The sequence below is a fragment of the Fistularia commersonii genome, chromosome 32, assembly GCF_037954325.1.
Source record: "Fistularia commersonii isolate RoL2024-O1a breed Wild chromosome 32, RoL_Fcom_v1.0, whole genome shotgun sequence".
NCBI classification, from domain to species: domain Eukaryota; kingdom Metazoa; phylum Chordata; class Actinopteri; order Syngnathiformes; family Fistulariidae; genus Fistularia; species Fistularia commersonii.
The window spans coordinates 4,582,230-4,605,930 of NC_141315.1; the positions used below are offsets into that span (position 1 = coordinate 4,582,230).

Sequence of the window (23,701 nt, forward strand, 5' to 3'; positions counted from 1 at the left end):
TTTAAACTTTAAAATCAATGATGATCACATAAATGTACCGAAATTATTTTGTATGGAATCATCCATACAAAATTAAACAAAAGGGGAAAAAAAAGGAGTTTCTAAAGTCGATATTGATTGAAAACACTTATTAAAATATTCAAAGAAAATAGTTTGGCGGGCCGGATAAAAAAGCGTAACGGTTGGCGGGCCGTAAAATGTCCAGGTCTGCTCTACACTGTTCTCATATTCTTTGCAACAGCCTGCTGTGGTCTGATTTTGTTTGTAATTTCAAACACTATGCCAACCAAAATCAAGGTGAAATTTAATTCTATAATCAAAAGTAATTATGAAGTGGGATTGGAAAAAATTACAGTTCAGGTCATGAAAACAAAATGCCTTCTATGAACAGGATGTGGGAAAACAGTTTAACGTCAAAAAATCCACACATATCACTATTCATCTACAAAGGAAAGGAAGAAGTAGAATATATAAACATTTATTATTCTTTTTTCGTAATTGCCGTGACAGACAACAGCTTGAGTCATAGATAAAACACAAAACCTTAAGTGCTGTTGCTACAAGATGGGTACAACAGACAGGAAGATGGTTCTTCCATGCAAATGGGACATTGCTAATTTATCTCAAATTTTCTAGTTGAGGCTTTTTGGTGTTTCCTATTGGGAGCACCATGAGTAGTACAATGCTCAGATATACTTGTATCAATTAATATAATGCATTTGTTTTACAATTCTAATCTGGTATTAACATGCTATGCATGTTCAATTCATAGTATGCTGAGTGTCAGCATTATGGCAGAAGGTATCATCGATGCAGAAATGCCTTTTATTTGCTGTTGTTTTTGTTTCTTTCTTATAGCTATACACAAGGTGGTGTATATTCAACTTTCTACCGTGGCAGTAAAACAGAACTATATTATACAGCTGTCGGAGCCTTGTGGAGTGAAACGTGACAACGGCTAACTATGTATTCTGCGAGCCTCATCTGTGGGTTTACGGGTTCAAAGGTCAACGGTTTTGTGACTGATATGTTTTAAAGTTAGCAGAGACTTTGAATTATGTTTAAATCTTTGGGTTGTTTTTTTGCTTGTAGTAAATGCCCTCAATACATATGTTGAAACCAAGAATTTTGGTGTGTTGACATTTCATCTCTACACATTCAAGAGTGGAATGATCCTGGTCTATATGGCCATATGCTATGTTTTTTATTTGCCAAATCATTTTTGTAAAGTGTACGGCGCTTCTGATGATTCATGTTTTATAGTCTGACTATTTATTGTCTTGATACATGTCTCACAAACCATTTTCTTCGCATATTCTTGCCATTTATACACAGCACATTTGCAGGCAATCAGATGTCAGTGGCAAAATTGCATACAAATCAGCGCCCCAACTAAAGAACAAATTTGTTGTTTACTCAAATTTTTTCAATTCTGAGCATATCAGATAATTGCTTTTTGTCTCTGCAAATTCTTCAAGTTTAATATCCGTCCCAGCTCTATATGTTGATCTTTCAGCATCTATTATTTATACCTGGCTGAGCTTTGTGAGGAAAAGCTGCCTAAAAGAATCTCCACCATCAGGGGGATGAGAGAGGTGACACATACTGATCAATCTATAACAGGGCTGATGCAGAGCACGGTGAAGTGCCAGCATGCAGTCGGGCTGCTGGGATAAAACAGCTAAGAATCAGGGAATTGGATTCCTTTCATAAAGAGACTGTGAGAAAATAGGTGTGGAAGCACTGTGTGTGGTGATACAGCGAGAGCAAAAATATCCTTAATCATCTTTTTCCACCCTCTCCTTCTAAGGTATGCATTCATGGCAAGAAAGTAAATGATGATAATGTCCACTTCCCCGTTGTGGGACAAATAAGAGTATCATATACCTTGAATCTACATTTGTAATGATTGAAATGTTTTCTGCGTCTGAAATGTGTTGTCATGAGCGGGTAAACAAAAATCTCAGGAGATCTACCCAAAAACCGATAAACAGATTTAAGTACCGACAGAAAGCACATTTCACACTGGCGTTTAGATTTTTATCATGAGTCACTAGATAATCCTTTCTTCATGTCTCTGATTGGTTCTCTTGTTTCACTAGACAACTGTGACGCTGAAGATGGGTTGTGCAAAACCATCCCCGACCCCATGACATGAACAAATAAGAGCAATCAGGAGAATTGTTATCAAGCTTTTCGGTTGACCCTGGTTTTCGGAAGCAACAAGGTAGTGTCCTTATAACTAATGATCATATAGAAGTCTTGGTTCTATAGTCGGGAAAATCCACCATGACCCCCCATATAAATCACACACATGGATCCATAATTTAGCTAAAACAACATGGATGCGTAATTTCGAAAACAAGATAAGAAACAAACAAGAAGTAAAATAAAATAAAATAAAATAAAATAACTCTACCACTATACCTCATTGATTATAAGCAGCATCAATATCACAACCTCATTATCTATAAAGAACAGGATATACTATAACCATTGAGAAGGCTTTGTGGCTTACAGTGCTGTACATTCTTCATAGCATGTGAATTGATTCGCAATGTTATTTTTTGGTAGTCATTGTGAGGAACAAATATATAAATAAAATCCAATAATACAAATTTAATAAAAGAATCATATAAAAATATATTTCTTTGCAAAAAGTATAAGTTCAATGGATAAAATAAGGACAAGGTATTGGCAGAGGGAAAGGACTTTACAGTTTCCTATGACTACCTGTTGCTCAGTGGGAAAGTCTTGACAGTCAATGTCCATTGTCACATGCCTTTTGAAAAGAAGTACCTTTTATAACAGTAACTTTCTGAGAAGCTGTCTGAATCATAACTGCAACTTTCCTAAGAGGCTTTCTGAATCGTAACAGAAACTTTCTTGAGAAGCTCTCTCATTCAAATAGAACTATTATGAGTAACTTTACCAAGACACTGAGTGCAGCACTTTATCTTGATGTAGCTGAGCACACTCATGGCTCATTTAAAAAAACAAAAAAACAAGTATGAATTAAAAAAAGAGACCGTTCTTTAGAAAGAACACTTTGTAGACTGTAAATTAAAAAACACAATGTGCTGTATAAATATGTGTCATTGAACAAAGAAACATTTTTCATGATTTTATTCCTTACTAAAAAAAGGCTGGTCTAGTCTATCATTACACTCATGAAAAAGGCACAAAAACAACGTACTGGCATGAATGAGTGTGTTTATAGCTAAAAAAAAATCTAAGTACAGCGCCGCCAACACAATATTTTGCCCAAAAAATTAAATCTCAAGATCCTTTTCACACAACCCAAGCGCTCGGAACTTAAAGGGTGACATCTGACAGTAATGGCAAGGAGTGAAAGAATCTGGCCTGCCCTGACCAGGAAATGCCAAGTAAGACATGCTGGAGGACTTCCTCTGTGGTCTCTTATTTCAGCAGAGGGTGGGAAGTGAGAATGGGTCTGTGATCGCAGAGAGCTGAAGCATCTGGAAGAGTCTCCCGAGGAACCAAGTGTAAACACATGTACATTGAACAGTAAAGTCAAGGCAAGGGCAATGCTTTTCTGTTCGGGGTGGGGAGAGGACATAAACACTGATTAATTAAAACAAAAACAACACTGCTATTGATGCCATATTCCACTGTAAATATAATTCAGAGATAGTGACATGAAAATCTAATGCAATGTGCTCATCAAATAAGGTATTGAGAAAATACTTGTCATTAGAAATAGTAATTCATCAAATGTATTAAAGAAAAAGCCCAAATACTTAGTTTTAGTTTCATTGTATTTCTTATTCTTCCTCCTTTCTACTATTATCTATTACTGTTATGTTTTTTACTTGGAACTCTGGCACAACAATTTCCTTCGGGATTAATAAAGTTGTTCTCATCTCATCTCTCGTTTTATTTTACATTTATTTGATCAGATTATTAGATTTGTCTGCTCTTTCAAAAAGCCTTGTTTGTTAAAAAAAAAAAAGCATTTGAATTGGGTTTTGGTTTATGACTGATTGGAATTGTCGCCTACCAGTGATCTGTGACGGCTTTAACCCTCTCACACTGAGGCAAATGATTTGTTTTGCTGGCACTAACCTCCAAATTTCACTTGATAGGTTGAGTTTCAAAACATTTTCATCATTATGGTCGGGGGAAAATCAAACTGCTGAGTCGGGGCATAATGGCAGATAAGTAATATGCTTTGCACTGCATGACTTACATTTTGTTATGTTTCACAAAAGCGTCAAATGAAACCCACTCTTTTCAGAGCGCAAAAATTGAGCCGAGATGTCAGAGATGTCATGCATTTACACTACAATCACTACAATCAGGGACTATGGTATATCTCTTGTCCAACTAAATAGATGTGTAGTTAATTCTAATGACCATATTATAACTCATTCCCAGCCCCGTTAGATTATCTGCCATGTAGGGCAGCTGAAATCCCCCAAAATATATTTTGCAGTAATGCACGTTTCCACAGTTGGACTCTGGGGCATAGAGTGATGACACATTTTGAATGAAACTGGTCACTTAAACATAATAAACTGCTGATGATGTGAAGCTGGACAACAGTGAGAGCAACGCAATGCATGTATCATGTATCTATTGTGAGCGAGGAGAGGACAGAAATATTATGGGGAACTTTTCCTGGGTGAATGGATTTTTCCTGATAAAAATCAATTTTCAAACTTCTTTTCTCATTTTCAAAATATTAAACTCAGTGTCATACTTGATAAGATTCATGTATCAGATTCATTGAAAATAAATTACTCATTACTGTTACTAAAATGAATCAGGAATCTTTTGGGATGTATAGAAAGTAAATCTAGAAGTGTTAGAATTTCTTTGAAAAACTTGAAATTCTGGCTTCAATTATACTCTGTCAGTGTCCAAAAATAATTAGTATCACTAGAAACCCTGATGGAAGCAGGAAAGAGTTAAAAAGGCAACGTGCTGAAAAAAATACCATGCAATGGAAAATCCATGATCTGGATAGTGACAGTGGGTCAGTGGGAGGGTTCTGCCAGGAAATATTCTAGCAGGTAACCCAATAACTAAGAAACAGTGAAATAAGGCCAATATGACTAAGAATTTGAATAGTCAGGGCAAATATGTCATGTTGTCTCTTGAGGAAATCATACCCGAAAAAAGTAATATTCAACAAAAGTGTTCGAGTTTCTGGTTTTGGCTATGGATGATCGAATGACTCGCACGGCCATGAAGGGTTGAGAAAATGCTGTTTAAAATGCAGGGATGCTGATTATTGCATGAGAATAATGTCATCGGCGTTACCGCAAGTGTGACATCTATCAAACTGTGAGATGAATGCTGAAGGTTCATGCATTTGTCACATTTATAAACCGCAACATTTACAATTAGGTAATGTTAGCTTTTCAAGGGTAGTTAACACTGGTAGGCAACGTGTTGCCTAATTTGATGTGACTGTGCATGAAAGCAATGAGATCATGAGAACCGCAGTGATCAATGGACAACACAGATTAAATCAGCATATGGACTGGTCAGCTTCTTCTTCCCGTACACTACGAAAACACTGACTACAGCAGTCAGTCGTGGTAACTAACACCACAGAAAAGGACAAATACAGCAAACACTTAAGCTCACCGGTACACTAAATTCCACATGTTCATAAGAGCAACTTTGAAGTTGGAAATGTAGTAAATGTAATTTTGGAGCAAACGCTCAGAAAAAGACAGTACCAGTTGGAGTCTGTCAGATGCTTAGCGCTCACAGAGGTAAAGACTAAATGACATGCAAGCTATGAAATCACTTCAGTGTGATCACTTTAAGTCCAGTGATGTTTGCGAAGTACGCATGAGCTCGAAAAGATCACGGGCTGGTTTCTTTTTACAACAGCGTGAACAGGGACTAATATCACTGTGGGGAAATTCGTGAAACACATCATCTTTGCCACAACTCACAAATTAGCAGCAGCCCACCATTCTCTGAGCTTCTCTGAAAATTGGTAAAAGATTCTTTCAAAGCATGCCCTTTTTATTTTTAGGCGTGCTTCTTGCGCACACTCCTTGAGCAAGGCCTGGGTATCTATAATTCATTTTTTCATTTGGAACTATATCAAAGCAGGAAAAAAGGTAGTACAGATGCAGTATTTGGTTTAAGAATGCTAGTAGAGAACTGCAGAGCATGTCAGAGGGAGCTGCATTGGGAGCAGAGATGAACTATGGTATTGTATGAGGAAGTCCCGAGTGGCAGAGAAGTATGTAAGACTGGTGGAGGAAATGGGATATATGAGACGATAGACAATAGTGAGGAGTGCTATAGGTGTTACAGAGAAGTTCAAGGTGGAGGTAAAACTCCATCAGGGATCAGCTCTGAGCCCCTTCTTGTTTGCAGTGGTGATGGACAGGCTGACAGATGAGGTTAGACAGGAATCTCCATGGACAATAATGTTTGCAGATGACATTGTGATCCGTAGTGAGAGCAGGGAACTGGTTGAGGAAAATCTAGAGAGGTGGTGGTATGCTCTGGAAAGGTGAGAAATTAAGGTTAGATACAGCAAGACAGAATACAAGTATGTGAGGGACCCGAGTGGAACGATGAAGCTACTGGGAGCTGGAGGATTTTAAGTACTTAGGATTCAGGCACTTAGGGTCAACAGCCCAGAGCAATGGAGATTGTGGAAAACAGGTAAAGAAATGGGTTCAAGCAGGTTGGAAAAGGTGGACAAAATTGTCAGGGATAATATGTGAAAAAAAAAAAAATATCCATCATGAAAGGAAAGGTGTACAAAACAGTTGAGATACCAGCAATGTTGCATGGTTTAGAGACAGTGGCACTGAAAAGAAGACAGGATGCAGAGCTGGGGGAGCAGAGATGAAGATGTTGAGGTTCTCTTTGGGAGTGATAAGGATGGATAGGATCAGGAATGAGTCTATCAGAGGGACAGCATATGATAGATGATTTTGAGAGAAGGTCAGAGAAGTCAGACTGAGATGGTTCTGTCATGTACAGAGGAGGGATAGTAAATATATTGGTCAAGGGATGCTGTGGTTGGAACTGCCAGGCAGGAGGTCTAGAAGAAGACTAGAGAAGATTTGTGGATGCAGGGAAAGTGGACACAAAGTTAGTTGATGTGAGAGAGGATGATACAGAGAATAGGGTTAGGTGGAGGAAGTTGATTTGCTGTGGCGACCCCTGAAGGGAAAAGCCTAAATTAAAAGAATCAGCAGAAGAAGATCAAAGAGAAAAAATATTCCAAGAATTATTAGCAGCTGGTGATGTTAGATCAAAAGACTTTGCTTGCTGGTAATGTTAAATGCAGCCTCAGGACGAGCAGCACGGGCCTCCCTGAGCCGGTCCCAAGCCCAGAGGGTTGCTTCAGGAGGGGCATCCAGCGTAACCAAACATGCAAATCAAACCTAATAACCAGATCATACCGTAACGGTCGAGGCCCAGGTTAACAACGACCGCCATAGGAACCCATGAGCTACAGGGAACCAATGGAAACTGGGCTACTGTAGGTCAAAGAAGGAGAGGTGGAAGCCGTATTCGGAAGCAAAGAGAGAAGAGGAAAGGCAAGAGTCTGGGACTGAGAGTATGGACTTTGAATATCGGGATTATGACAGGAAAAGGTAGAGAGTTGGTCGACGTGATGCAGAGAAGGACGGTGGATATACTGTGTGTCCAGGAGACCAAGTGGAAAGGTAGTAAGGCTAGAAGCTTAGGACCAGGTTTTAAGTTGTACTATCATGGTACTGACTGGAAGAGAAATGCAGTAGGAGTTATCTTGAAGGTAACTTGAAGGTAAAGTTTGTTAGGGACATTCTGGAGGTGAAAAGAATGTCAGATAGACTTGTGAGTCTAAAACTGGAAACTGAAGGTGTGAAGCTCAATGTTGTTAGCGGCTATACCCTGCAGGTGGGATGTGAGTTTGAGGAGAAAGAGAAGTTCTAGAATGAGCTAGATGAAGGGATGCAGAATATCCCCAGAGATGAGGGACCTGTAATTAATGCAGATTTCAATAGACATGTTGGTGCAGGAAATAGGGGGGATGAAGAAGCAATGGACAGATTTGGTATACAGAATAGGAACGCAGAGGGATAGATGGTGTTAGATTTTTAAGAATATGGGGATGGGCAGAATTACGGCAACTTCCCATAACTCCATTGTATGGCTCATACAATGGAGTTACAGGGAAAAGAGTAGTGGAAACAAGATTGAGAGCAGAAATCAGCATTTGTGAACAGCAGTATGGCTTCATGCCTAGAAAGAGTACTACAGATGCAGTATTTGCTTTGAGAATGCTAATAAATAAGTAAAGAGAAGGCCAGAGGGCGCGGCGTTGTGTCTTTTTAGACCTAGAAAAAGCATATGACAGGGTGCCAAGAGAGGAACTCTAGCATTGTGTGAGGCAATCTGCTGTGACAGAGAAGTATGTTAGGCTGGTGCAGGACATGTATGCTCCCTGTGAGACAGCGATGCGGTGTGCTGTAGGGGTAACAGAGAAGTTCAAGGTGGAGGTGGGACTCCATCAGGGATCAGCTCTGAGCCCCTTCTTGTTTGCAGTGGTGATAAACAGGCTGACAGGTGAGGTTAGACAGGAATCTCCACGGACCATGATGTTTGCAGATGACATTGTGATCTGTGGTGACAGCAAAGAACAGGTTGAGGAAAATCTAGAGAGGTGGAGGTATGCGCTGGAAAGGAGAGGAATGAAGGTTAGTCGCAGCAAGACAGAATATATGTGTGTGAACAAGAGGAACCCGGGTGGAACAGTGAGGCTACAGGGAGTCGGAGATCAAGAAGTTGGAGGATTTCAGGTACTTGGGGTCAACAGTCCAGAGCAGCAGAGAGTGTGGAAAAGAGGTGAAGAGACGGGTTCAAGCAGGTTGGAATTGATGGAGAAAAGTGTCAGGGATACAATGTGATAGAAGACTATCAGCCAGAATGAAAGGAAAGGTACAAGACAGTGGTGAGACCAGCAATGCTGTATGGCCTAGAATCAGTTACAATGACGAAAAGACAGAAGGCAGAGCTAGAGGTCGCAGAGATGAAGATGCTAGGGTTCTCTCTGGGAGTGGCCAGGATTGATAGGATCAGGAATGAGTCCATCAGTGGAACAACACATGTTGGATGTTTTGGAGAGAAGGTAAGAGAAGCCAGACTGAGATGGTTCGGTCATGTGCAGAGGAGGGATAGTGAATATATAGGTAGACGGATGCTGGAATTGGAGCTGCCAGGCAGGAGGTCTCGAGGACGACCAAAGAGAATATTTATGGATATAGTGAGAGAGGATATTAGGGTAGTTGTTGTGAGAGGGGAGGATACAGACAATAGGGTTTTTGGGTGATGCCCTTTTTCTTCAGCATCTGTGTTTTTCTGTTGCCAAACGGCTAATCCTTTTAAAAAGAATATTGGCATTATTATCATTGCTGTGAAATCTGCAGAGGAGTACTATCAAAGAGGGAGAAATTGACCGACATATCCGTTATGTGTGGCCTTTAACTAACAGAAAGCACAAGGTTATAAGAGTGCTCTATTTTCTCTCTGACGAAAAGGGTTATTCCCTATAAGTAGTCAATAAATATCCAAAGGGCTAAGGGAGCCACAGGTGCAGAGTAAATGCCAAGAGTCAAAAGGGGTTAGTAAAGGCTGGAATCAGTGAGTATAAATATTTTAAATATAATAAGGCTCTTGAAGTCTTCGATGGACGAATGAACCCCACTGAAATACTGAGGTTGTAAAGGTAAAAGAGGTAAAAATGAAGGTGGAATTGTGATAAGCTTCTTACAAATGTGGCAAATGTTCTTTCAGAATTAGTGAGGCAAAATTTCTATAAGATACTTCCATCACTTTTATTCTTTATCATTGATTATTTACTGCTAAATGAAAAGGTAAATTAATTGCATTTTAAGACATTTATTGTTAAGTGACCACACAAAGCACTTTTTACACTAATAACTTTATTCATAAACAATTATAAACACACACACACACACACACACACACACACACACACACACACATATGTATTCCTAAGCCACTGGAGCTGCATCAGGAGAAATTACTGGTTGAGTATTTTCTAAACTGTCAGAGACCACTGGCAGTCTAATAAGTAGAAAGCGACGCAATCAACCACTGCATTTGTATTTGTAGATATTTATTGGGTCAAAAATACTTGACACACCTCATGCTTAAGTGGTTATCTGAGGGACAAGACTTGATGGGATCAGAATTCAACCTCTGCTAAATCCTCCCTAGGACAGCACATTTCTAGCCCTTCATTTGCAACCAGCTCACACCTTACAGAATGTGAGATCAACAGGAGGTATCCTAAAATAATCATCTTTTTCTTTTTCTTTTTCTTTTTCTTTTTCAAATTAAAAAAATGCCTGAGGGAAGAGCTATCTAATTTGTAATGATATGCATGGACAATAAATCCGTTGATCAAATGGTCAAATAAACGTCCATTTGAATATAACTGTCCCATTTCTCCCTTCTGTTTTAATAGTTCATTCAACCAATCACATGATTCTATCAATGGCATGGTGCTGGCTGCCTTACAGGGTGTCAACAGGTTCATAAGGAGTAATCGGGGATCAGTATTTCACTTCACTAAAATCTCTGGGAATGAACCAGTAACCCTCCTTTGAGGATGGTGTTAGGGGATGCATACAGATGAGTGTCTGCCAATTACAGGTCTCCACAGTGCTGTATGTGGGTACATATCATGTAACAAACAATGTGAGCATGTTCAGACAAAAAAATAATTTGACAGAAGTGATAAATTAAATTGCAAGATGTCAGACTTCCACTGATGGAGAACTTAATATGGCCAACTCCTTTCCAACTCGGAGGATACCGGAATACTGGACAGGGACCAGAACGGCACAAAATTTCAGAAAACATTTATGAATAGAACAATTTATTCAAACATTTTCCATCTCCAATGGTAGGAAAACTGTTCCCACCCCTCAAAAATTAAGCCAGATGACTGCTGACTGTTGCCATGCCTCTCTCACTCTCCTTTTAACCAATGGACACAGAAATAGCCCTCTTCCCACTAGACCTTTCCGGCACTTGTGTTTCCATCACACATGTAATTCAATCATGCTGTCATCTGCACTAATATCTGACACATGAGCTGCACCAGTATAATCATAGCCATCATCATTGCACCACAACAATAGCTCATGAATGTCTGGATTGCACAGCTGTTCCCTGCAAGCGGAATTGATTCTGCCTGTGAAAATAACACGGGTGATGACATATTAGTATATTTAACGTGAATTGATCACTAAATCAAAATGAAACCGAAAGCACAAGTCTGTCATTTTGCATCCCCTTTTTGTGCAGCCTCAGCACACGGACCAGTAAGGCGTATCAGATGCATTCACAGCTCAGCTGCACGCATGTCTTATCAGTCACAAGTTTGGAATGCTGACTTCTGCTGGCACATGACAAGAGACCCACTTAACGTAATCTGTTACTAGTGATGTCATGCCTTGCTATTCGTGAGTCATCTCTGTGGTTAGAGCCTTGCTGTTGAAGGCACTTATGAGAGCTAATCATGGAAACTTAACTGCAGAGTCAAATAAGCAAAAGAGAAAATTATGGCAGGAATATCAGGGCTAAGACACATGATAGATTATGTGATCTTCTGCACTCCATTTCAAGAAAGCATGTGGTATCTCTTCAATGTATCTCTTCAAGATTGATAGATATCTCATAAACATACATTACAGTGGAACTCATCAGAACAATGTGGACTGATGGTATTATTGAAAATGCAAAGATGTACGGGACGTTTTGCAGGGTTCACCCGCATAGTCTGACCTCAGCACACAATTGAAATTTGACTTCCTTTCACATTTCTGCCTTTCATCATACATATTCTCCTTTATGTCCCTCCATGTCAAGCACATCCTTCAGACTTAATAATTTGCCTGTAAGCTGTTTGTGCACCTTTGAACACCAAAGCAAGCACTGACAGGTCTATATTTATGTTGGCTTTCATGCAAGGAAACACACTGATGTTCCTCTGGAGCAATCATGACTTTGGCCTTGGAAAAGTTCGTTCGATCAAATGAAAGAAAAAGGAAGAAAAAGAAAGAAAAAATCTCATATGCCACGCACATTGTTTTGGATTTGCTTTTTGCCATCCAAAGGTATGAGCTGAGAATTCTGCCGTCACAATGTAATGGCTGGAAATGTATTCCAGACCTGGAACTGGACCAAACGTACTGTTAAGAAACATTTAATGGCCTTTTTTAAAGGGCTGGTCTCCTTGTTGTCATTAAAATGAAGTGGTGATCTGCATGTTATGTGATGACAGGCCACTGATCAGCTGATATTATTTGTTTCCTTTATATCACCATAAATTGAGGCAGAATATTTGTTGTTTTGGTTTCATAGCTTTCTCAGATTGATCTATTTATTTTAAAAGCAAATTATTGATGAAGCAGAAAAGGGAAATTGACTACAGTTTCTTTAAAGAGAAAACTAAATATTCCTCAGTGACTGATTGTAAACTGCAACCTTGTGTGATATGTCTATGTGAACATTCTCATGCCAAAAATATTAGGTCTTCACAAAAAAAGAAGAAGAAAAAAAAAACACTTCCCTGCCTTTTCTTGGCTGTGTTTCATCCAGCATTAGGTTCTGGTTTAAAACTGGAAAACTTAATAATGAAGTTCTTTAATGCTCTGAGGCATGGGTTTTCAGCAGAGACCAAGGATTCCACTCCATGGAAGAAGAGTACATTCAGTTTACTTTCAGTTTTTGTGCTGTCAGTTAGAATTCAATTGTGTGCATAAATATGCACGTTCCAGTGTTTCATACAACTTCATGTGATTTCAGATTATGGTTAAATTATTTAAATGAGAATTTAATAGCTGGAGCAAAGTGCAATGATCGTGCATATTGACAGTGAAAGAGGTTATAGGTTTATAAGAGAGGCAGCTGGATCTCTAGTTACGTCTCCTCATTGGCTGTTTGTTCTGCTTCCTTTTCATTGGAATAAATGATGTAAAAATGACAATAAATATGGAAAATAAGCTCATAGAGGGTGTGCCAATCTCTATTTATGGCTGTTTGTGGGAATGGATCTTGTGGGTGTGAGCGAATACATGTCTGATGACTGAAATGTATTACATCAATGCCTGGTTTTATGAATCTGATGAAAACATTGTATATAAGTAAAGTATTTATGTATTAGGTCCCTCATTTTTCAGCAGGGAGACACCAAATTAGCAAGGTGAACTTATCTTCATTTGATATGTATTTCATTCGAATAGACCAATATAATACTTTAGCATCAAAACTCTCAGGGAATTCTCATGAAGAAAAGACAAGATGGCGCAAGTTGAAAAACCCCGACCATCTGTTATACTTTTCTGCTTTGTAAATAATATTGCACTATAATGTTTTTAGGATAGTACAATTAAAAGCTAAGAATAAATGCCAGAAAAACTGAACATATTATGTTTGGAGAGAGAATACGGTATTGTCCTGCATAAAGGCACTGTTTCTTCCAGACTTGACTCTCTGAGAGGCCTTTGAAGAAATTGAACACAGCTCGGCATTGTGCAAACATGACCCCATGAGAGTGTTTTTTTTTTTGTTTTTTTTTTTTAAAAAAAAAGAATTCTGTCTCTACTGAAAAAAGGATGATTTCTTATGTCTGGTGTTTGTTGTATGTACGCTACCAAAACACAAAGTTATGGGATCATGCGGCAGCGTTATGTAAACAAGTGGTTTCTAACTGCTGTGCTACTATGATACAACAAGGGCTTGTGAAAAGTGTTGGTCAGAAAAAAATAAACCAGATGATCATGATCTGCTTACACGTTTAAAAATAGTAATATTCATGTGCAAAAATGCAGAACTGAATAATAACATCAGTCCGTATTTGTCTATTTTGAATCTTCTATTTGAGTGAACCTGGGAACAGTTCATACCCAGAATGTTACCAGTGTATCCTAAACAGTGGACTAGGTGGTTACTGGTGCAAGGTTACTAATGATATTACCACGTGCATTATTTATATGATTGAAATATTTATAAAATAGTTATTCAATAATACTGTCGTATTTGCACTTGCAAAAGTAGAAAGATTTTTCTATCTTTGTATTATCATAAGTGCTTTCAATGTCTTTTCTTTTTTCTCTTTGGGCTTTTAAAACTAACAGAAGGTTTTAGTGCTCTATTATATGTGTCAACTAACATGCACTGGGAAATTGTGTGTGATTGCATATGGAATTCCAAATGTAACTGTTTATTAGCTTTATTACAAATGCACAAAAATTATAAGTTAGAATGATTGTTTCTTTGCAGATACAGTGTGATATCAATTAAGCTTCCCTCTTGGAATGGAATGATAATGTGACAATGTAGAAGAAGAGAGAGACTGATGATAGTGGACAGAATTGATTTCTCACAGATGTATCCGTTGACACCCTGCTGGCTCGCAATGTAATGAGACGTCAGATGATTAATGTCAGGACATTTTATCGAAATCATTTGATTTAAAACGCTGATAACAGCTGATCATAATATTGTCAGTGTGAAAGCTGCTCTGTCAGTTGCCAAAAAATCCAACTTTGTGTTTTTTTTAACAGTATATCAAAGGATTTGATATCAGACTTGAGTCTTTTAATTACAATCATTTTCAAGATCAGACTTCTGCATGAAACCTGGTCCCATTTATTTTTTCTGACTTAACACACCTACATACGGTGCCAGACAGCTGTTATAAACTAGTCAACTGCTTCAAATGTTGGCATTATTGCACTGATCATAATGTTTGAAAGTTAGTCACACTCCTGAAGCACTCTATCAAAAGTAAACAATTCATATAATGCATGAAATAAGAAAATAATAATTGGGCCATTGTGAGTATGTTTCAAATTTAGTTACAGATTTTTACTTAATATCTGCCAACACACGGATGTCCACGTCATTATCTGTTCCAGGAGTTCCATTAACTGTAGAGCTACTGTAAGGGATATAAAGTTATATTCACTACCATCCTATATTTTCTGCTTAAGTACTGAGAGAGCTGCCTCTAGGTAACTATTTGGAGTGTTCAATGTTCATTTGAGTCTACTTGACTACAAACATCCATAAGTGGCGCACTCTCATCACTCCACTGTGTCACATTTGTAAAGGTTGTGGCGACACCGAGGGAATGCGGTGAAGCAGGGGGATGAAATGTGCTGTGATCGTGACCTTTGATTTTGAATTTGAATTACCTACACACACCTCAGCTATTATCTGTGAGATGAAACCAGGGCGCAGCTGCCTTGAACTGCCAAAAAAATTCAATGTCAATGTCAAATCAAGTTTGGCGGTATAAAATTATAAAAAAGAGCCTCCTAAACATCTAAACAAAGTAGATATATGGGTATATGTGAAGTGTGATTATTAGGTCTCTTATCATTTTTTTTTTATTTAATAGGGACCAGAAGATAAAATTCCAAGCACCGAGCTTCATTGTGTCAGGTTAAAAATAATTCCCAACCTCATGTGCAAAAAAAGTCAGTGACTAAATGGCATCAATTGATCAAGGGTGTCCAAATTCATTTTTACATTAAAAAAAAAAGGATTTCATGTGAAGGAGGGGTCACTGGTATCAAGAGACCACATGGGGAATTATCACCTGTCATCATACAGAGTTCTTTAGATGATGTCTTCACTCAGATGATAAAAATATATAAGTATGAAAATATACTGACCGCTGGCGCTGACACACACAACCTGTAGAGCGTATAAGCAGGTGTATGTTTGATCTCTTGTCCCTGCAAGCTCTTCTCCATCTCTCTCTGTCTTTCAGTGTCTGTGTGAGTAACTCTTAGAGCAGCAGCAGAGCTCTAAGGCTGCCAAGCTTGTGCTTCAAGCAATGGTTTGGCAAAATAATGTGCAATCTGTATAGTCCACTGGTTGAGATGCAGAATCCTATCTGAGGCATAATATCAGAAGGGTTTGTTGTTTTTTGCAGGACGTTTTCTAACTTCCCCTGGCAATATCATTGCATTATCAAGAGCATGCAATGACCTCAAAAGCCAGCAGCAAGAGCTCAGTTAGCCTCTTTGGAAGTTTATCACAAACAAAGAGAATCTCATGGCCAGCTATGGTTCAGACCCTGTTGAGTGAATACTGGATACAGATGGAATTTTGCTCCAGTGTATGTTTTCTGCATATGGATGATGAATGTGGGGGCTAAGGTTAGAAAAGACACGAAGGGCCGAGGAGATAAACTTTCCAGAGATGAATAAATGCATGCCAGCTCCCCAATCTGAATGACATTGTACCAGAAAAAATGTCTCTCCAGTGAGCCAATTAACTTACCAATCCATCACAGTTGCTGATAGCTACTGTGGCCTCCGGCATGTCTGTCACATCTCCAGTGAAAACACAGTTCCTGTGGATATGTTCCTTGGACTTTTCCTCAAAATCCTCCTGCCATTCCACAAAAGCTCTGGGGGCCACCAACCTCCTGTTGGCTCTCAGGCGGAGGTGCAGTTCTTTCCCAAACACAGTGACATTGAAAAACAAGTGCTGAGCTGACGCAGAGGTGACCAAGGGCATCTCAGGGGCACCGCGGGCCACCCTTCTTCTGCTGCCAAAGGCTGAGGTGGCATCAGCGGCACTTGTGCCTTTACGTCCGCTTCCAGCCGAGACCATGTGAGACATGTACCGGCCACGGGAGTCTGTGCTGAATGGCACGATAAGACCATATTCACTTAACTTTCCAGAGAGTTTTTCTGAAGGGACAGATATGTCAGATGGACAGAGTGTCAAGTGACAATCACATTCACAGTCCTAGAGGAAACTAGCAATGAAAAGAAAAACATGTAAAATGATAAAGGCAGAAATATGATTATATAAAGCACATAAAAGAAAGCTTTAAGGCTTTAACAGCAGTGCAGAATGTAAAGAAAACACTATGGGAATCCATAAGCATTGATTTGGTTCAGCCACAACAACAACAATGCTGCTAAACTAATTAGAGTGGATTATCAATACAAAAAAAAAAAAGTCATAATAACTCCCCATTTTATACTTTGTGCTGCATTCCTACACAAAAACAATGACCGGCAAAAAAAAGGAAAGCTTTTGAAAACTCACCATGTGTTTCTGCAGCAAAAATATGATCCAGAAGAAGCTGAGTTAGTGAAAAGCACATCAATAAATACATACAATCCATAGCGAGGCTATGGTTGTGCCACTGCAAGCCTGGACTATTTTTCCTTTCTGGTGTAAACTTTGAGCAGAGTCTTTCCTCCTGGAAAAAAAAAAAAAAAAAAAAATTTTTTTTTTTTGTCTGCAGGAGAAAAGTCCTTTAGAGTTGAGCTCCAGCGAAGCAGCCGGGCATTTCTGAACGCTTTCCCCTTAAAAAGTGACGGATATTCACAAGTTGTTTCCAATCTTTTGGCCCGCGATGAACTGCATAGACCGAGACTGCCCCGTCCATCTATGGAGCTGAGTGGGAGATCTGGGGTGCTGATGACGACAATCCCCGGTGAAAAACCGGGGCGGTTTGAAGAGGTAGCCCTCTTTTTTTTCTTTTTTCTTTTCTGCCCCCCCTTTTCCTCCGCCTCCTCCTCCCCCGTCTTACTTTCCTTCTTCAGATAACTTTAACGAACAACATAGAAAGCGCACGTTAACGCGCGGCTGCGTAAAAGAGACGACGGCGAAAGGGGCTCCGCGTAAAGGAGCGGTGTGAGAGAAAGAAAATAAAAGAAAGAAAAAAAAAAGAAAAAAAAAAGAAGAGTGTCCCGATGTTGAAACATCTGCCGTCCAGTCCTGCTCCGGTGGATCTGCTGCAGGACTCACAAGCGCCCAACTTGAAGCTTCCATCAACCAACAGTGGGAGCGCCTTCTCTCCACTCAACAGACAAGCGAGTCTTTTTTTTTTTTTTTTCCAACACCCAAACACAAATTCTATATCATCACATCCTGCACATACCTTCTGAAAAATATAACTGTATCTCTTCATTCCCCCGTGCATGCAAGGGTCAGCGAGAAGAGTGCACAACCAATTTAGACATCTAAAAAATATTAACGGAGAAGGTGTGTATATACAAATGAGGTTTTCATTATCATTATTCATGAGAATATGTCAAACTGAGACACATCACAGAGTCAAAGTTTTAAAAAACGGACCTTATTCAGGTTTCACTTCCGCTGTATTGATGACATAACACACTTTGGCCTTGATACGCATGAAATAAGTGGGTTGCACTTTATAAATATCGTTACTGCATCATATGCAGACAAGTGCATCATCCCAGACAAGCTGGTCAAAAATAGCTGCCTTTCACTGGAATCTGTTTGTCTCTCTCTCCTTATATATACTGTATACACGTATATATACATATATATATGTAAAATATATGTCCGTCCATCTCTTATCTACCGCTTATCCTAGTTAGGGTTGCTGGAGCCTATCCAGGCTGCCATCAGGCGAGAGGCGGGTTACGCCCCGGACGGGTCGCCAGTCAATCACAGGGCCACATAGAAAGACAGACAACCATTCACACATCTGGGCAATTTTTCCTAATTAACCTGCTGCGTATTTTTGGATTGTGGGAGGAAACCGGAGAAAACCCAGGCAGACACGGGGAGAACATGTAAACTGCATACAGAAAGGTCCCCTGTCAGAATCGAACCACAGTTCTTCATGCTGTGAGGCAGAAGCGCTGACCACCATGCCGCCCCGAAAAATATATATGTATCAATATTAATATATACAGTATACATAAAGTATATATAAGACGTAAGAGCACAGTTCCCTCTTAACACTAAATAGAATTTTGCATTGAATAAAAGTTTATCTGAAAACGGCAGATGGATCAATCTCTGGATGAGGTTAAAATACACAGCCTTTGCACTTGATAACCCCTTCAGTCTGTCGTGCCAAACATTTTAAGCGTCATGCAGACATTCACTTTGTCATTCACAATCAAATAGACAAAACCATTCACTCTCATTCATACAGAGAAATACAGCATTTCACTCTCTCATTCGCACATTATATATTTAATGTCTCATTCACATGTCATTTGGGGACATGTCATCATAAAGGCATACAAGCATTTACTCTTTTCCAAACACCATAGAGACATTAAAAAACATTCACTCTCATTCACATGTCATGTAGACAGAAAATACTTCAGTCTGACATTCATACATTATAGAGACTTTCACTTGTTCACCCTCTCATTCACATGTCATTTAGAGGCGCCATTTACTCTCTTCTTCACACATATCAAATGAACTTCCTGCATGTTTTTGGACTGTGGGAGGAAACTTGAGAGGCCAGAGGAAACCCACGCAAAACCATGCAATCTCCTCCTGCTGGAATCGAACCATACCAATACCTTTTTTCCAGTTCTTCTCGGAGCACTAACCACTTCGCCACCATGCCACCCACTCACACATACAACTACACATCATATCATAAATTACTTTCAAAGTACTCTTCATAGCTTTTCATGAAATGCATGTATGTATGTATGTATATGGTTCTGAGATGGCCATTTTGGTTGAGTGGTCGATTCCGACTTCCGACTACTGGTACTTGTAAGTCGCTTTGGATAAAAGCGTCTGCCAAATGACTGCAATGTAATGTAACAGCTTGTCCAGTGACAAATGGATAAAATAATACATCGGTTGCACAGTGGCAGCACTCTGGGGAGTTCATTAAGTCTAAAGCAAAAAGATGGCAAATGTATTGGACCTTTGGCTTTCTCAGGTTTGTTATCACAGTGACAAAATTATTTCAAGTCTTCAACATGTAACAAGCTATTTCAATCTGCACTGTTTTTGATCTAAAATGTGGGGCTCTCCATAAAATATGGATCTTACACATCATCCCAAAATATATCATTCAATCTTTGGAAAATCCTTAAATGCTTTGTCTTCACCAGCGCTGAACAGATCCTCCCTTTAGGGTAACTAAGGGGGGAAAAAAAAATCCTCAGCAACAATGTGCTGTAATATTGAGCCAAGGCTAATGAGATTTCAGCAATCATAGTTTGCCAATCTTCCACAGAGGCCGCAGTCTTTGTAGTGTAAAATATCCTGGCAGAGTTATTTGCTTTGTCCTTCACTCTGCGAGGACTGTTTATGTGTGTTGACATCTGAAAGAATTTCACATTGAAAATTCATCTCAGGTACCAGAGCTGTCCCTTTTAGGACATTAATGGACACAAATTTGAGAAAGATGTACTTCTGTTATGAACGATGAGTAGAATAACAGTGAGCTCAATTGAAATTCCAAAATGTGATTTTATCCAGCTACACTTTTTCTATGATTGCCGAATGAAATTAAGCATTGATTGCATAATCTGATTTATAAAACCTGATGCTGTTAGTATCTCCGGTGTTAATAATCCTGGGTAATCCTGCAGAGGTCACTGTGAGCATCTGTCCCTCTGCAGACAGAGAACAGTTCAAATACCGTCATTAAACGCTCAGAATGTGTGAAAACTGTACAGCAGATTTCATCAGTGGAATTACAGCCTGTTAAAACTTTGGATGACTGCTCAAGCAAACCAAGATTTTTTGGCCCTGGCTAACCCTGTTGGAGCCCAGACTTAGTCAGACATGACCACGCAGTGACTGAACCAACAGCTCTGGAATCCTTCTCAGAGGAAGAGAAGGGGGTTGGGTGAAATTAGTTTTGACTTTGGGTACTTTTTGAGAAAAAGGTGTCTAGACTGGACATTCTTTGCCTCTACATTTCTCCAAACAGTTCGCCGACTGCTGCTCTGAGTGTCTCCACGACCCTCCCACACTCACACACACACACACACACACACACACACATGCATGCACTCCCCATACTTTCGCTGGTTGACTAATCACTGCCATGCTCCCAGGATGGTCAATGTAGAGCAGGTGTGGGTTTTACGCACTCATCCCCCCAGGGCAGCATCTACAGGACTGGATGGTGATGTAGAGTTTTGGATTAATAAGAGATGGAAACTAACCACAGCATTAAGAGATGGAAACCATTAACTCCCTTGTAAGAACTTTTATGCTCTTTTTCCATCCACACCGTTTGGAGATTTTTTTCATGTGTGTCCCAAAAGCCAGGATGGCATTCCACAATATAGCATAGTATTCAATTAGAACCCTTGTTTTTTCCCTCCTGAAATGAATAGCTCCGCTCATACTCTGCGGTTAAGTCCACACACCAGAACAATTTTCTACTACAGTGCTTGCATTAGAACACTCTGTCCTTCACAATTCCAGTGTCATAATATAAGTCCAATCCAACCTTTGAGTTTTTTTTTTTTTTTTTGTTTTTTTTTAAGAGGTCCAACTATTCATGTCGTAAAGTTTTTCCTCTGCAGAAAAAAATCATTTATTAAACCATAAACACCTCAAAATATGTCGGCGGGGGGGAGTTCTAATCCCACTCATTTGATGAAGACACGTTTCTAACTTTGTACAGTCAGATGGACACATTGCAGTATGAACAGTAGCCATTGAGGGCGGAGCTGGGAAGAATCAAGCTTCTTCGACTGGATGGATTTCTAGCAGCGGGGAGAAGTTACAGTACAGTGTGCAGAGCTGCGGATACCTCGGTGTGTGCTGTAATGTGGTCTAGCCATACCAGCACGCTGAGAAAATATGTGACTTTTCATCTCTGAGATGGAAGGAGATGCAAAGCAGCTGCTATTCTGCCCAGGAGCTTGAGGGAAGAGAGTGTGTGTGTTTGCCAAGTTACAAAGCGGTGACTCGACGAAGTTGTTATTATGGTCCCCTGCTCTGAGTAGAGGGAAGGATTTAGGACTGAAATGTAGAGAATGAGCACTGAGTTATGACCCTGGTCAGACTCAATGAGCTTCACTTGACCTCCCATAAGAAAATGTAATTAGACAGTAATAAGTGAGGGAGTCTATTATGTTTAAGTAGAGCTGAAGCAGTACTTCCATTTGTGTCACTATATTTATGTCAAAGATTTGGACTTTTATTTTGTTTTTAGTTGGTTTCCTAATTCCTTGATTCACACAAGAGGTCAGGATGACAACAAACTACCATTAAAACAGTTTTTAACAAGAGTTGCAACATATATATATATATATATACATGTTTCTGTTTGTTGTTAACATTTCTCTTCTCTTCCATTTTGCATTACACAGATAGAAAAAGACCGCCTCCCCAGCCACAAGAACAACATAAAATCCTTAAAGTCTTGCTTTGATACATGCCACACATTTTCCACAAAAGGATGTTTACGTTATAATGACCGAGAATGTGGCGTGTTGTGGAATCTATATATACTGCTGCATAAGATACTGCTTTGTATGTTGTATGTTACAATCAATGACATTAGAAGCATTGAAAAAAGTAATTACTTGGATAACTTAAAATGTGAAATGTGAAAGAAAATTAAAAAGAGAAAAAGAAAAAAAGGAACCATTAACTACGTTTATTTTACTTCTGCCTCATCTTCTAAAACCCCATTTTGCCATCACAGTTGATAGCAGCCACTTCAAACCACAAAAATGCCACTACAGTATTCTATCTCTAGAGAACTTCGCAAAGGAATATTAAGGTACGATGTCAAGTAGCTGCAAATACAGACCTTGACATATTTGGGACGATTTTAGCGTGCTGGCTGAGAGCCAGGTAAAATTAAGTAGGGCCCTGTCAGTATATCCCAAGTTAATCTTAGCGGGTTGGTTTATGTTACCTGCAGTGTATTCTGCAAAACTGCCACCGCTTCCTTCTCCAGAGTAGAACAACAGCGACTCATCTGGAGACTACGTCCACAATATGCATGAATCTCCCGTCGCAGAGCTCTGAACTCTGCTCATTTGTGTCCGTAGTCTTATTCAGCCGGTAACTCAACAAAGGTGATGGTGAGTCGTGGGATGCAAATCAGATAAATCGAATGTCATCCTCAACTCAGGCTTGTGCAGTGAGTTTTCTTATTAATTTGCAACTGAAGGACAACCTGATTTAACTGTTAAATATTATAGTCAAGTGAGATCAGACAGCTGTTAAACCACTATGCTATCAATACTAGCTTGGACCAAGGCAGCGATGATGAACGGTTTTGAACCAACTGGTAAAATCTTTGATGGGGCCTCAGAACAATCTAAGAGTGAGTTGCTTTTGTCTCCTTGGGGTGAGGAGACATTTTCTTGATGCTTCTTTTAGAGAATATATAGGGATCATTTTGGTCACTCATTTAAAAATACAGAATGATTTCTCTGGCAAGGGTTGTCCAGTTCAACACACACATAATTCTCTAGTTAGGATTCAACTTAAAATATATGATTTTTTTTTAAAATTGTCAATACACTGAAAATAAACCCGTAATGGTGTTCACAGAGTTACAACTAGAAGCTGTGCAATACAAGTAGAGTCTGATTTACTGGCCTCCAGTCAGCTCAACAGGATGACCTTGCTCAAGGGAACCTTAAGTGGTAGCAATGAAATAGTGACCACAAAGTAGCGTACTTTATTTTCCCCCATCTTTTTTTTTTTTGGGGGGGGGGGGCTCTTCAAGGTAGCCCAGGATAAAATAAGAAAGTTCCAGTCAGTCCGATCAAATGTTGGCATAAGGGAAAGAGCTTGATAACAATGCAGTAAGAATTTTTCATCTGGACAGATAGGATTTTTTTATTACATTGCTCAGTGGGGTGTGTAATACCTTACCTTGTGGAGATTGCGTATTAATGCCCAGGAAAATTAATGATGATTTGGC

General features: G+C 39.4%; 1 protein-coding gene across 2 annotated transcripts in view; it reads right to left on the reverse strand.

Moving 5' to 3' along the window:
- The window catches only part of adamts14 (ADAM metallopeptidase with thrombospondin type 1 motif, 14), a 51,512-nt gene extending 33,731 nt beyond the window's left edge, over positions 1 to 17,781 (reverse strand). For both annotated transcript variants that reach the window (XM_086139828.1, XM_086139827.1), the window contains exons 1-2: positions 17,101 to 17,781; positions 16,321 to 16,736 (exon numbers count right to left, since the gene is read on the reverse strand). In XM_086139828.1, the coding sequence (XP_085995954.1) occupies positions 16,321 to 16,736; positions 17,101 to 17,179 (495 nt within the window). In that variant the 5' untranslated portion in view covers positions 17,180 to 17,781. The remainder of the gene's footprint in view (positions 1 to 16,320; positions 16,737 to 17,100) is intronic.
- Between the last annotated feature and the right edge of the window lie 5,920 nt (positions 17,782 to 23,701).